Source organism: Trachurus japonicus, chromosome 17, assembly GCF_045865225.1.
Source record: "Trachurus japonicus isolate A0001 chromosome 17, Traja_1.0".
Taxonomy (NCBI): Eukaryota; Metazoa; Chordata; class Actinopteri; order Carangiformes; family Carangidae; genus Trachurus; species Trachurus japonicus.
In genome coordinates this window covers 2,602,161-2,618,657 of record NC_140923.1, presented here as the reverse complement: position 1 = coordinate 2,618,657, position 16,497 = coordinate 2,602,161, and the positions used below count along the sequence as shown (strand labels likewise).

The window sequence follows — 16,497 nt, the reverse complement described above, 5'->3', positions numbered from 1 at the left end:
TCTAAACCAAACCAGACTAAACTAGTCTATACCAGACTAAACCAGTCTAAACCAGTCTACACCAGACCAGACTAAACTAGTCTAAACCAGACTAAACCAGACTAAACCAGTCTAAACCAGTCTACACCAGACCAGACTAAACTAGTCTAAACCAGACTAAACCAGTCTAAACCAGACCAGTCTAAACCAGATTAAACCAGACTAAACCAGTCTAAACCAGTCTACACCAGACCAGACTAAACTAGTCTAAACCAGACTAAACCAGACTAAACCAGTCTAAACCAGTCTACACCAGACCAGACTAAACTAGTCTAAACCAGACTAAACCAGTCTAAACCAGACCAGATTAAACCAGTCTAAACCAGTCTATACCAGACTAAACCAGTCTAAACCAAACCAGACTAAACTAGTCTATACCAGACTAAACCAGTCTAAATCAGTCTAAATCAGTCTTCTAAACCAGACTAAACCAGACTAAACCAGTCTAAACCAGACCAGATTAAACCAGTCTAAACCAGTCTAAACCAGACTAAACCAGTCTAAACCAAACCAGACTAAACTAGTCTATACCAGACTAAACCAGTCTAAACCAGATTAAATCAGTCTAAATCAGTCTTCTAAACCAGACTAAACCAGTCTAAACCAAACCAGACTAAACCAGTCCAAACCAAACCAGATTAAACCAGTCTAAACCAAACCAGACTAAACCAGTCGAAACCAGACCAGATTAAACCAGTCTAAATCAGACTAAACCAGACTAAACCAGTCTTCTAAACCAGGCCTGACTAAACCAGTCTAAACCAGTCTAAATCAGACTAAACCAGATTAAACCAGTCTAAACCAGTCTAAATCAGACTAAACCAGACTAAACCAGTCTAAACCAGTCTAAATCAGACTAAACCAGTCTAAACCAGATTAAACCAGTCTAAACCAGTCTAAACCAGTCTAAATCAGACTAAACCAGTCTAAACCAGTCTAAACCAGTCTAAACCAGTCTAAACCAGTCTAAACCGGTCTACTCTGAGCTCATTGAAGAGTTTCTAAGTTCCTACAGTTGAAACATCAACAACCTGCAGACAGGATCGGGCTCCGCCCCCCAGGCCAGATCACATCATCAAAGACCAGCAGCAGGTCTGAACAACAACATCCCAGAATAACCCTGCTCCAGCTCCCTGCTGCTGCTGCTGCTGCTGCACTCCAGCTCCACTGATCAATAACCAACAACCAATAACCAATCATCAGCCTCCTGATGCGTTCAAGGACATGACTATATCAAGCCATTTTAACATCTAACAGCCAGACTGGATGTGTTGTAGATATCTGTAATTCAGTTTTACCTCTTGTCAAAAAGAACATTTCAGATCCACAACTACGTTCTTCCTTCACTGTAACCATTCATGTGTATGGGGTTTGTCATTACAGATATCTACAATTCAGTTACAGATATCCACTATGTGAATTACAGATATCTGGAACTGAATTACCACTAGTACTAATTCCAGTTACAGATATCTACAACTTGATTCTGACTAGTCATAATTCCAGTTCTAGATATCTTTAATTCACCTCAATTAAAGATATCTACATGTCCCTGTTCAGATATCTGTAATTAAGTTTTGACTAGGAGAAATGACGTTGTAGATATCTGTAACTGGAATTAGTACTAGTGGTAATTCAGTTACAGATATCTGTAATTCACATAGTGGATATCTGCAACTGAACTGTAGATATCTGTAATGACAAACCCCATACACATGAATGTTACAGTGAAGGAAGAACGTAGTTGTGGATCTGAAATGTTCTTTTTGACAAGAGGTAAAACTGAATTACAGATATCTTGAATAAAAAATCCAACTATTCAAAATGTAGTTAGGACCAGTCAGAAAGACGTTGTTGATATCTACAATGTTACTTCCAGAGAGTCAAACTTAACTTTTAAATGTTCAAATGGCTCGCCATACACGTCAGGTTGTCGGGAGATTTTAACTCTGACATCAGCTCCGATACAGGAACCCCCCTCCTCTTCCTCCTCCTTCTCCCCTTCCTCAACCCCCCCCCCCCCCCCCCCCAGATGTGCTGTACATCACTGTTGCCGTGGTTGCGTCAGGCTGCAGCAGCTGCAGACACATTAATAATAATAATAACTCTCTCTCCCGTCATTCAGTCACACAAACGTCCAGAAACTTTTTCCCACGAACACATCGGCTCCGACATGTCACGCTGCCCTTCCAACCCCAACCCCCCCCTCACCCCCCCTAAACCCCCCTCACACACACACACACACACAAAATGAATCACTGTTTGTTGTTATTAGAAGTATATCTGTCCTAAAAACACCTGTTATCTTGTTTAAAAACCTGGCTGTTAGTGCAGAGAGTCATAAATATATCAGCAGACGTGCAGCTGTAGGAAACTTTACATCACCTAAAGCCAGATCTAACTCACCACCAACACAAAGAAACTCAGAATATTAATAAAACAGCATTTATCAAAGTAAGACAACATGGTATATTTATATATGGAGTATATTTCGATGGATATATGACATGTGTTATTATAATGTATATTCTGTAGAATGAATGTATATACAAGTATGATGTGTGATGATGTACAGTATACATATGATATGTAGAAATGTGGGTAATAGGATTAGTATGTGAACAATTATTATAACGAAGAATGAATGAAGCACGGTTAAGAAATGTAAACACTTCCTCTGTTTTTGCTTTAGATTTTACAAAACACACACGGTGGTGCATTCAAGGACACAACTGGCTCCAAAATATGCTCCAACTCTTGATAAAAAATTGTTACGCAGCAACAAGGTCGACCCTGAAACTGATGTGAACCAATCCTCCTCCTCCTCCTCCTCCGGCCTTCACCTCCGTCACAGCTCCCTCTATCATCTCTGAGTGTCCTTGAACGCAGCGCTGATCTGAGGCAGCAGCGACAGGAACTAACACAGAGATTTAATACTCAGCTGGTGCACTGCAAAAACTCAAATATCTTAGCAAGAATATTTGTCTCATTTCTAGTCTAAATGTCATTTCTAGTCAAAGCAAATCTCATTATACCTAACTATAACTATACCTAGACACTTTTAAAGCAGATTTTCACTTGAGATAAGTAGAAAAATCTGATAGTGGAGCAAGTTTTTCTTTCTTTCTTACAACAAGCACAAAATTCTTCTACTTATTTCAAGTGAAAATTGTCTAAAAACAAGTTAATTTTTAGGTAATGAGTCTTATTTTAAGTGGAAAGAGATTAGTTTTGACTAGAAATGAGACAAATATTCTTGGAAAGACTTTGAGTTTTTGCTGTGTGGCGGTGGTGGTTAAAGAATACTAAAGTGGGCCCCTCCCCCTAACTTTTCCTTTTTTTTTCTTAGACTACGTATGTATTATGGTTTTTTATTTAGCCTTCTTTGTTTTGATGCTAATGCAGCATTACACTGCAAAAACTCAAGTATCTTAGCAAGAATATTTGTCTTATTTCTAGTCAAAATGTCATTTCTAGTCAAAACAAATCTCATTCTACCCAACTATAACTATACCTAGACACTTTTTAAGCAGATTTTCACTTGAGATAAGTAGAAAAATCTGATAGTGGAGCAAGTTTTTCTTTCTTTCTTACAACAAGCACAAAAAACTTGTTTTCACTGGCAGATTTTTCTACTTATTTCAAGTGAAAATGATCTAAAAACAAGTTAATTTTTAGGTGATGAGTCTTATTTTAAGTGGAAAGAGATTCGTTTTGACTAGAAATCAGACATTTTGACAAGAAATTAGACAAATGTTCTTGGAAAGACTTTGAGTTTTTGCTGTGTGGCGGTGGTGGTGGTGGTCAGGGCCGTTGCTAGGAATTCTGGGCCCCCTTAAAGAATACTAAAGTGGGCCCCTCCCCTAACTTTTCCTTTTTTTTTCTTAGACTACGTATGTATTATCGTTTTTTATTTAGCCTTCTTTGTTTTGATGCTAATGCAGCATTACACTGCAAAAACTCAAGTATCTTAGCAAGAATATTTGTCTTATTTCTAGTCAAAATGTCATTTCTAGTCAAAACAAATCTCATTCTACTTAAAATAAGACTCATCATATTAAAAGTAGCTTGTTTTTAGACACTTTTTACTTCTTTCAAGCAGATTTTCACTTGAAATAAGTAGAAAAAATCTGATAGTGGAGCAAGTTTTTCTTTCTTATTACAAGCACAAAAAACTTGCTTTCACTGGCAGATTTTTCTACTTAAACAAGTGAAAATTAGTTTGAAACAAGTGAAAATGATCTAAAAACAAGTTAATTTTTAGGTGATGAGTCTTATTTTAAGTGGAAAGAGATTAGTTTTGACTAGAAATGAGACATTTTGACAAGAAATGAGACAAATATTCCTGGAAAGACTTTGAGTTTTTGCTGTGTGATGGCGGTGGCGGTGGTGATGCGTTCACTGCCCTGCAGCGCTGAGACGGAGACAGAGCTGCAATAAAGTCTCAGCATCCGGTGGGAAAGAGTGAGGCTGTAATTACAGATGTGAGCAGCTTCTTTAATAACAGGAGCATGAAGGAACCCTGTCACATCATGACAAGGTGCTGATTCACCTGGAGCATCGTCATCGTGACCATAAACACTACATTACCCATGAGCCTCGGCTGCTGCTGCAGGGCCAGCACTGAGTTAACGTCGCTGTTTAATAATAGAGTTGCAACAATAAATCGATGATTAAATTAATTATCAACTATTCTGATAATCTAATGATCAGTTTGAGTAGTTTTTTTAGGGAAGAAAAGTCCAAATTCTCTGATTCCAGCTTCTTAAAGGGATAGTAGCATTTTTTTTAAAGTGGGGTTGTATGATCTCCAAATAGCCCCTAAGTACTTTAATTGCAGTAGAAGACTCTCTGCACTCCTCCCGTTAGCAACGCCAGCCCATAATAGCCCTGCCCAGAGATTTACAACATACAGTGTTGTGAATGGACCCCCCAAAATATTATATTATAGCAAACAATGGAACTGTGTATTTTTTTTTCCAGGTAAAACCTCTTTTAGGCCGTGAAAATAGGCCGTTTCTTTGGGTCCGTTCACAACACTGTATGTTGTAAATCTCTGGGCAGGGCTATTATGGGCTGGCGTTGTACTTAGGGGCTATTTGGAGATCATACAACCACACTTTTAAAAAAATGCTACTATCCCTTTAAATGTGAATATTTCTGGTTTCTTTGTTCCTTTATGACAATAAACTGAGTCTCTCTTTGGTTTGTGGACAAAACAAGACGTTTGAGGACGACGTCGTCTGGTGGTTTATTGACATTTTTCAACATTTTATTGACCAAACAACTAATCGATTAATCGTTTAAATAATCAACAGATTAATCGATGATGAAAATAAATCATTAGTTGCAGCTCTACTGTTTAATAATAATAATGATAAATTTGATTTCTAACGCACTTTTCATAAAACAAAGTGCTACAAAGTCAAATCTGTGCATAAAGCAGCAGAGTTTGGGTCGATGACAGCATGCGACAGTGCAGCAGCGGTGGCGGTGGTGACCCTGAACGCACCACGGGACCTTTTAATTAACACACAGCGACAGGAATGCAGGAGGCCGAGCTTCAAAGTGAAGACGTGTGATGAGAGAACAAACAGAGAGCAGCAGGTTAAACACCGAGGGGGGGGGCTGTGTTTGTGATGTGGGGGGGCTGGTGATGGCAGGTAAATAAAGACCCCGAGCAGCTGCAGTCTCACCTGAACTCCTTTTTCTTTTGTTCTGTACTCGGGAAATTTCCACATGAGAAGTTCAGGACGTGTCCACAGGGAAACACTTCCTGTCTGCAGTGCATCATGGGTAACAAGCTAACTAACTAACTAACTAACCAACTAACTGGAAACTATTTTTCCTTTCAACAGTAAACTGGAGCCGAGTTCGTCTTATCAAACTGAAGCTGCAGAGTCACCGTGACCCGAGACGCCATGTGACCAGCTCCAAGGTTACGGAGGCGCCTGAACGCCTCACGGCTCCAGACGCTTCCTGTCTGAGGAGCTCCTTCAAAATAAAGGTAGATGTTTGTATTAAAGCTCCTTCAGAATAAAGGTAGATGTTTGTGTTAAAGCTCCTTCAGAATAAAGGTAGATGTTTGTGTTAAAGCTCCTTCAGAATAAAGGTAGACTTTGTGTTAAAGCTCCTTCAGAATAAAGGTAGACGTTTAGCAACAACATCTTTCTCTGAGTGTTTTCCATGAATCAACACTTCAGATCTCACACTCGCCTGAAGAGGTGAATTCCTGTGTGAACACATGAATATTCATGTGTCAGTCTGGCGGTGGGGGGTTCAAGTGTCACTTAGGAAACAAAAGCTGCTCAAACAGAGTTGGTTGTTGTAGTTTCTCAGCTCAGAGCCACTAGAGCTGCAACAATGACTCCATCAATCCAACAATAGTTGATTATTAAACTATTCTGATAATCTAATGAGTTTGAGGAGTTTCTTAAAGGGATAGTAGCATTTTTTTTAAAGTGGGGTTGTATGATCTACAAATAGCCCCTACGTACTTTAATTGCAGTAGAAGACTCTCTGCACTCCTCCTATTTGTAGATCATACAACCCCACTTTTAAAAAAATGCTACTATCCCTTTAAATGTGAATATTTCTGGTTTTCTTGTTCCTTTACGACAATAAACTGAGTCTCTCTTTGGTTTGTGGACAAAACAAGACATTTGAGGACGATGTCTGGTGGTTTGAGAAACACTGATTGATGTTTTTCAACGTTTTTTTTTTAAATTTTATTGACCAAACAACTACTCAATTAATCGTTTAAATGAACAACAGATTAATCGATAATGAAAACAGTCGATAGTTGCAGCTCTACTCTGACGTCCCGCCACAATAAAAGCCCGGAGACAAACTAAGAGTTCTGACGGTTTTAAGGTTTGACTCGTGAGACTTCGTCCTGCAGCTGGACCCTACTACTACTACCCATGATGCACTGCAGCAGCAGCTCTGGACCGTCTGACAGGTGGACGGACGGGCTTTCGTTCTGACAGACAGACAGGAAGTCGGCAGCAGCAGTGCACTGTGGGAAAACCGGCGTTCCCAACGAAGGCTCCGTATACAACATAACAGAACAGAACAGAACAGACACTAGAGCGTTTTCCCTGAGGAGCAGCCAGCTGTGGTGAGTTACACCAGCGTGTGTGTGTGTGTGTGTGTGTGTGTGTGTGTGTGTGTGTGTGTGTGTGTGTGTGAGCGAGCCTCAGCGTGGGAAACGGGGATGAGCAGAGATTATAGAGCAGCACAGCTGGACCAAGACCGGGACCGGCCTCATTACAGCTGATGACAGAGACACAGAGAGACTTCTACTGCCCCCCCCCCCTCCCCTTCTATTGCCCCCCCCCCCCCTCCCTCTCCCCCCCCTCCCCCTCTCCCCTCCCACACTCACTCAACCTTCCCTTTACATTCCTGTGATTCTGGATCTCGTGCTTCAGTTTTCTCTCTCCCACCGACTCCTTCAGAATAAAGTTTTCGTTAACTGAATTTCATTTTTTGGTGAACTATTCCTTTAAAGCTCCATACAGTATAAAGGTAGATGTTTGTGTTAAAGCTCCTTCAAAATAAAGGTGTTAAAGCTCCTTCAGTATAAAGGTAGATGTTTGTGTTAAAGCTCCTTCAGAATAAAGGTAGACGTTTGTGTTAAAGCTCCTTCAGAATAAAGGTAGATGACTGTGTTAAAGCTCCTTCAAAATAAAAGTAGAAGTATAAAGGTAGATGTTTGTGTTAAAGCTCCTTCAGAATAAAGGTAGACGTTTGTGTTAAAGCTCCTTCAGAATAAAGGTAGATGACTGTGTTAAAGCTCCTTCAGAATAAAGGTAGATGACTGTGTTAAAGCTCCTTCAAAATAAAAGTAGAAGTATAAAGGTAGATGTTTGTGTTAAAGCTCCTTCAGAATAAAGGTAGACGTTTGTGTTAAAGCTCCTTCAGAATAAAGGTAGATGTTTGTGTTAAAGCTCCTTCAGAATAAAGGTAGATGTTTGTGTTAAAGCTCCTTCAGAATAAAAGTAGATGACTGTATTAAAGCTCCTTCAGAATAAAGGTAGATGTTTGTGTTAAAGCCCCTTCAGAATAAAGGTAGATGTTTGTGTTAAAGCTCCTTCAGAATAAAAGTAGATGACTGTATTAAAGCTCCTTCAGAATAAAGGTAGATGTTTGTGTTAAAGCCCCTTCAGAATAAAGGTAGATGTTTGTGTTAAAGCTCCTTCAGAATAAAGGTAGATGTTTGTGTTTAAGCTCCTTCAAAATAAAGGTAGACGTTTGTGTTTAAGCTCTTTCAAAATAAAGGTAGATGTTTGTGTTTAAGCTCCTTCAAAATAAAGGTAGATGTTTGCGTTAAAGCTCCTTCAGAATAAAGGTAGATGTTTGCGTTAAAGCTCCTTCAGAATAAAGGTAGATGTTTGTGTTAAAGCTCCTTCAGAATAAAGGTAGATGTTTGCGTTAAAGCTCCTTCAGAATAAAGGTAGATGTTTGTGTTAAAGCTCCTTCAGAATAAAGGTAGATGTTTGTGTTAAAGCTCCTTCAGAATAAAGGTAGATGTTTGTGTTAAAGCTCCTTCAAAATAAAGGTAGATGTTTGTGTTAAAGCTCCTTCAGAATAAAGGTAGATGTTTGTGTTAAAGCTCCTTCAAAATAAAGGTAGATGTTTGTGTTAAAGCTCCTTCAAAATAAAGGTAGATGTTTGTGTTAAAGCTCCTTCAAAATAAAGGTAGATGTTTGTGTTAAAGCTCCTTCAAAATAAAGGTAGATGTTTGTGTTATAGCTCCTTCAAAATAAAGGTAGATGTTTGTGTTAAAGCTCCTTCAGAATAAAGGTAGATGTTTGTGTTAAAGCTCCTTCAGAATAAAAGGTAGATGTTTGTGTTAATGGGCCTTCAAAATAAAGGTAGATGTTTGTATTAAAGCTCCTTCAAAATAAAGGTAGATGTTTGTGTTAAAGCTCCTTCAGAATAAAGGTAGATGTTTGTGTTAAAGCTCCTTCAAAATAAAGGTAGATGTTTGTGTTAAAGCTCCTTCAGAATAAAGGTAGATGTTTGTATTAAAGCTCCTTCAAAATAAAGGTAGATGTTTGTGTTAAAGCTCCTTCAGAATAAAGGTAGATGTTTGTGCTAAAGCTCCTTCAGAATAAAGGTAGATGTTTGTGTTAAAGCTCCTTCAGAATAAAGGTAGATGTTTGTGTTAAAGCTCCTTCAAAATAAAGGTAGATGTTTGTGTTAAAGCTCCTTCAGAATAAAGGTAGATGATTGTGTTATAGCTCCTTCAAAATAAAGGTAGATGTTTGTATTAAAGCTCCTGAAGTGGAAACGCTTCGGTGGAAACACACAAAGGATTCCTGTTGGTTATCAGACTTCAAAGAGACACACACACACACACAGACACACACACACACAGACACACACACACTCAGACACACACACACACACACACACACACACACACACACACACAGCTGCGTTCACGTGACGCTCCACCAGCTCGACTTAAAGGAAGGAAAGGAAAAGGAAAAGAAGTCTGGTTCTTCTTTCTCTCTCTCTCAGGTCTTTATCAACTCGTCATCATCAACAATCAATCAATCAATAATCAACCAATGAGCATTGAGTCCGATCACAATGCTGCCGTCTGATTGGTCGATCTGAAACACGCCGATTCTAGATCAGATCAGCAGCTTCTTCTCCTTTTTCTTTGAGGTTTTTTTTCTCGTCGACTCTCGAGTCTGGACACGTCTACACACACACACACACACAGACACACACACACAGACACACACACACACACACACACACACACACACACACACACACACACACCTATCTGAACCATCAGAGCCGTCGGCCAATCAGAGCTCAGCAGGTGAGACGCCTCAGGTTCAGACTTCCTGTTTCTTCTACGTGTGTGTGTGTGTGTGTGTGTGTGTGTGTGTGTGTGTGTGTGTGTGTGTGTGTGTGTGTGTGTGTGTGTTGACCTCGGAGACACGTGTCACTTCCTGTCTGAGCCGCAGACGACAGCTGGTGGTGTTTAAAGGGATAGTTCAACTTTTTTTTTGTCAAATCGGCCCCAGTGCCATAATATAATCCCTATAGTCATAGCAGTAGGTTTGTTACCTTTAATTGTCGGTGCAAGCTGTTTTTAGAACGGCGGAGCAGAGCCGTGAGCTGCTCAGAGCTACGCTACGGAGGCTCATTATGGGATTTCTTCTTGGTTTCCCTCATCAAACTCATCAAATACACAATCCAACAACTCCACAACGCTCTGGTGGACAAGTTGTGACCTGCACATTCACCACGCTATGAGATAATAACACAACGTTACCACACAGAGTTGTTTTAGAGGGAAATACATGCAAAACCACTGATGCGTGTTGCCTTCAGGGACAGTTTTTCATCAACAGTCTCTGTATTTCCCTCTAAAACAACTCTGTGTGGTAACGTTGTGTTATTATCTCATAGCGTGGTGAATGTGCAGCTCACAACTTGTCCACCAGAGCGTTGTGGAGTTGTTGGATTGTGTATTTGATGAGTTTGATAAAGGGAAACCAAGAAATCCCATGAGCCTCTGTAGCTCGCGGCTCTGCTCCGCCTTTCTAAAAACAGCTTGCACCGACAATTAAAGGCAGATTATGGAGATTAACTTTAAGAATTTGACTAAATGTTGAACTATCCCTTTAAGAATCAAAGCGTGGCCCAGATCTTTGTTTGTTGTTGTGACCTCAGCAGCTTTAATGAGCCTCAGACTCTGAGTCACAGCTCAGGAATGTCCTGATAACAGCTTCTCACCGACACACCTGAGGGTCTTTGAACGCCTCATCCTGCAGCGACTGCATCGACCAATCAGACGTCACCACTGTGAACTGAACTAAACGCTCCGCAAGAGTCAGGGGTCGAAGGTCAAAGACAGATCTGACAAAATGAGATTTCCTGTGTTGTAACTAGGGTTGCAAAATTCCGGGAATTTTCAAAGTTGGAAACTTTCCATGGGAATTAACGGGAATATATGGGAATAAAGGTGAATAAATCTTAAAATTTACAAAATTGAGGGTTGGCCCTTAACGGGGAACTTAAAGGGGACATATTATACTCGTTTCTGCTTCTTGACCTGGTACCTTGATGTCTAACAGTAATGTTAGTAACATGCTTTGGTCAGAAAAACAGCTGCTTCTCTACACACCAGTTTCACAGCGCTGCTCTAAACGGTCGGTTTACAGTCTTCGCTCTGGTAGCTGAGGTAACCATGGTAACCATGGGAGCGAGGGCTGAATATTCACATCACCCGGCTTGTGATGTAATAAGCCGGTGAAATTAAAACGGCTTGTTAAGAGACACATTTTCTGACTATGGCAGTTTACAAAATGTTGACGTAGTTGTCAAAACTTACGTTTAAGGGGTGAGGAGGCAAATACACTAAAGCTATGAAAAAGTGAGTTTTGCATAATATGTCCCCTTTAAATATAGTTAGGGAAAATATATTGTAGCATAATCTTGGCTAAAACAACCAGATTTAAGTACAGTATACTTGTAAACTTGAATATCTCTGCTATTCCTCAATCACAGCACACTGCTACTGCTACTTTCTTTCCCAACATTCATGTTTTTGTTGTTCAGTAAAATAATTGATTGTTCATACAAGAATTAAAACTTGATTAAGTTCTACTCGCAAATAAATCTGTTGAAATGTCGGGTTTTTTTATTGTATTATTTTGCATGGATGTCACAATGCTTATGACAAAACTAAATATTAAATTTATGTTTGGATACGATACCGTTTGTTTAAATTACCCCCAATTTCCAGTTCATTCCCATAATAAATTCCCATAATTTCCATGGAAAGTTTCCAATTTGGAATATTTACCAGTTTAACTTCCCATGGAAAGTTTCTGGAAATTTACTGGAAATTTAATTCCGCCCCTTTGCAACCCTAGTGTGAACTGAACTGAACTGAACGCTCTGCAAGAGTCAGGGGGTCGAAGGTCAAAGACAGATCAGTCTGACAAATGAGATTTCCTGTGTTGTAACGGACCCTTGAACACAACACAACACAACACAACACACACACAGACACACAAAAAAAGCTATGAAAACGAACTGTACTTTGTAATGTCATTATTTGTACTGTCATTGTCATTTTTTTATCCTTTTCTCATTCTCCCCCCGTCTGCTTCGTCCACCTCTATCTCTCTGTATGATGCATAATGTCAACATATGTTATGTTATGTGCTTAGATAATTCTGTTATGCTCATCTCACGTCAATAAAGCACAAAAAAATAAATAAATAAATAAAAACCTGCGTCAAACTCAGGTAAACCGTGCCAAAACTTCCCGTTTAACGAGGCTACCCTTCAAAATAAAAGCCACAACCTGTCATAGAGCCACGCATCCTGCATTCAGGGGAGACCTTTACTTTGAAAATTGGTCTCATGAAAGGAAAAAACATCCACATAACTAAACCCAGACTATGTTTTTGATTTCTGATAAACTCTGCATGTTTGTTTCATAAAAACAAAACAAAAAAACACACACAGACACACACACAGACACACACCAACAACTGGTGGTGGTGGTGATGATGCGTTCAAAGGCTCTCCGTACTTCTCACCTCCGGCTGCAGCAGCAGCAACAGAGGAGAAGCTGCTGAGAGAAGAGACGCTGCAAATAGCTGCTGCTGCAACCCCCAACACACACACACACACACTGACTGACACACACACACACACACACACACACACACAGACACACACTCCACCCCCAACAATGAAAACTATGTGCCCCCCCCCCCCTCCTCCTCCTCCTCCTCCTTCAGGCTGCTTCTTGTTCTTATCTCTTTCACCAAACAACAGAAAACTTCACCTTCAAGACTCAGAAACTCAGCTTTCAACCTATGATCAACATCCCATAATAATAATAAATCAGTGCAGATCTATTCCAGTGGGGCTCCACAACTTTATATGGAAATTTCACCACTTTTTTCCCCCCGGAAATGTTTCTTTGTCGTTGTCGGTCTAAAAGTTTCAGAGCCACTGTCACAGAAAACTTCACCTTCAAGACTCAAACTCAGGTTTAAATCTATAATCAACATCCCATAATAATAATAAATCAGTGCAGATCTAAGGTACCAGAGAGTTCACGGGTCTCCACAAGGTTTTATCCAAATTTCACCACTTTTTTTCCCAGAAATAACCTCTAACTTCTCTACATTTCTCCAGAAATCCACTTTTTCTATAATAATCTTTCTTCCAAAAAAGAAACTTGTCTGAATCTTTCCAGAACCACTGACTGGTCCCAGACTGGAACAGAAACCTTCTTCAGTCTCAGAACAAACATCTGTGTGTTTATTTTGTGTTTGTTTCAACGTTTTGTCGTCGGTCTACTTTGTGTCGGTGTAAAAGAGTTTCAGAGCCACTGACACAGAAAACTCAAACCACAATCTACAGTATAAAATCAACATCCAATCATGTAGCTACCAGACCAGAGATGATCTACTCTACCAACCATCAGCTGATCGTCAACCTGTTGGTTCCAACCAGACTTTGACCTTTGACCCAGTGCTGTAGTTGTAGTGTGTTTACAGCTCTTTAGGTGGCTACACTGTTCATCTCTGTATCACAGTTAGATACGTTTAGCTGTAGACTAATAAAGGCAATGCACCTTTATTTATACAGCACATTTCATACCAAGGGGAAACTCAATGTGCTTTACATCAAAACAAGACATAGGCTATATATATATATATATAATAAAAACTAGATTAAAATAGAGCATCAACGATGAGTTTGCAGCATGAAATATTGATTTGTATAAAATAATTAAGATGACATACAGTGCAAAGCCAAGATACAGATTTAAAGTTCTTTAAAAGAGCTCAACATGGAAACTAATGTTTTTAATCTGGATTTAAAAATGCTTAGAGTTGGGTCTGATTTCAGTTCTGCTGATAGACCAGGTCTATACTGGGTATACCTGAGTATCACTACACCACTGCTTTGACCTGTTTATAACTAACTCTGGTTTAGTCCAGTTCCTTTTTTTTAAATTTCAACTCCACAAGAACCGCTACAGATCATTATTAACCAGGTAATCTACCTACAGTAGCCTACATCCCTACTAACGTTCCAGTGCCTCACAATAGGAAAACAATAGGTAGAAAAACATTTATGTTCAAAGAACCAAACAACTGGAAGCATCTACCTGAGGGTGTTAGATCATCTCCTCCTACTTATATTACTAATATTTGTACAAACTCTGGTTGCAATTTTGTCTGAGTGATTCTTGTATATGTCTGTCTTGTCTGTTTTTATTTTATTGTACTGTACTGTACTGTATTATATTGTATTGTATTGTCTTCTTTCCTTTCATTGTATTGTGCTGAGTTGTGTTACGTGTGTAGGACGAGTTGTGACAACTCACCAGTGTTGGACAGTAACAGAATAAATCTACTTGAGTACTGTACTTAAGTACATATCCAGAGGATTTGTACTTTACTTGAGTATTAGATTTCTGTGGTACTTATTACTCTTACTTGAATACATTTACAAGACAAATATTTGTACTTTTACTGGAGTTAATTAGTAGGAAGGCTGAAAGTAGCCTCAGGCTTCAAACAAGAGAAGAACTCTGGTTGTTTTTTACTGGAATAGATCTGCACTGATTTATTATCATTATGGGATGTTGATTATAGACTGAAACCTGAGTTTGAGTCTTGAAGGAGAAGTTTTCTGTGACAGTGGCTCTGAAACTTTTAGACCAACAACAAAACCTGATCAAAGTGGAAAGATTTAGAGAAGTTTCTGGTGGAAAGTGGTGAAATTTGGATAAATACTGGACTTTTTCTCTTGTTTGAAGAAGTTTTTTACTACAACTCCACAAGAACCACTAGAGGCTACAGATCATTAACCCTTTCTGATCCAGTTCTCTGGGCTCTGGGCTCCTGCCCCGGGTGTAGGAAGGTACTATGCTGTATATGCTGTATATATGGTGTACTCTGCTCTTACCGAGGTGCAGCGTGATGTTGATGGAGTTGGGGTACTGGATCCCGGCCAGCATGGTCTGGCTCTGCCACCAGGTCGTGTCCTGCTGGTTGTTGTAGTCCGTGAGGAACTGCGCGCTGTGGTGGTTCCGCGGGTCCCCCCGGGCGTCGCAGATGTGGCAGGACTTGGTGACCCCCGTGGCGCCGGTCTGGACGCAGTACTCCTCGGGGGGGGCGCCGCAGGTGTTGGTCGCCACCACCGTCGTGTTGAAGGCGGCGTTGACGAACTCCGGCATGCAGCGCTGCGCCTGCGCCGCGTCCGAGTCCGAGTAGCACTCGTCCATCGCGCCCAGGACCACCGCGGCCAGGCTGCAGGCCAGCAGCAGCGGCGCAGTCCGGATCCAGCTCAGAGGCATCCTGAAGACCCTTCTCTACTCCGTTACAGACTCAGACTCTGTAGCCCCCCTTCCCCAAAACCCCAAACAACTCAACTCTCGTCCCAGAAAAGTTTAGGTAACTTCCCAGCGGAGCGCAGAGCAGAGCAGAACAGGACAGAGCAGGACTTCACTTCCCCACTAAACTAAACTAAAAGCGGCGCTTCTCTTCTCTCTGCTGGGATCAGGTCTGGGATCAGGTCTGGGATCAGGTCTGGGAGGGATCAGATCAGGGTCTGGGATCTGGGATCAGGTCTGGGATCGCGGCCTCAGCTCTTTGTGTGTCCGACCGCCGCCATGCACCGACTGACTCCAGCAGGAAAAGACGCAGCCGCAGCTCCAGACCAACAGACTAAAGACTACACCCACTGGTCCACTAGTCCGCTGCTGCTACTGCGCAGGTCCGAGAGAGACCGGGGCAACTTCCGAGTCCCAGAGAAACCAGAGAAACCTCCAGAGTCACACTGACCTGCCCCCTCTCCCCTCCATAACCCTCCCCCTGTAGTACTCGACCCCAGTACTTGAGTAGTTTAGTTTATTTAAAGTGTAACATCACCATGGTGCAACATGGTCTCGGTACACTTTACAAAATGAATCACAATAATAGAAATAGCAAGTCACTTTACACAAACAGTTTACAATAAATGATCAGAAAAAATACAGGCCAAATAGGCGAACACAGGGCCGTTGCTAGGAATTCTGGGCCCCCTTAAAGAATACTAAAGTGGGCCCCTCCCCCTAACTTTTCCTTTTTTTTTTTCTTAGACTACGTATGTTAGTTAAAAAATTTTTTTCAAAAATGCATTAAAAATCCCATAGGCAGAGGTGGACATTTCCGTCCGACGAAGGATCCTTAACGTGTTTATTCTTCATTACGAGCCCAAAAATTGGACTATCATTCTGAAATTCGGGACATCCAGAGTTGACCCAAAAATACACCTCCTTGCCAAAAATCAGCCCCCAGTGACCTTTCATTTGACCGTGGGGGGTAGGAAAGAGTGCCAGGTGGACAAAAATGCCCAGGGGTCATCTGAGGGTAAAAGTCACCCAAACAAATGCCAGCAAAAAGAAAAAGA

General features: G+C 40.7%; 1 protein-coding gene across 1 annotated transcript in view; it reads right to left on the bottom strand.

Moving 5' to 3' along the window:
• Positions 1-15,418, bottom strand: part of lamc1 (laminin, gamma 1) — an 84,840-nt gene extending 69,422 nt beyond the window's left edge. Inside the window, exon 1 of the mRNA XM_085805153.1 lies at positions 15,013-15,418. Coding sequence (XP_085661279.1) covers positions 15,013-15,403 — 391 coding nt within the window. The 5' untranslated portion in view covers positions 15,404-15,418. The remainder of the gene's footprint in view (positions 1-15,012) is intronic.
• Positions 15,419-16,497: the final 1,079 nt, after the last annotated feature.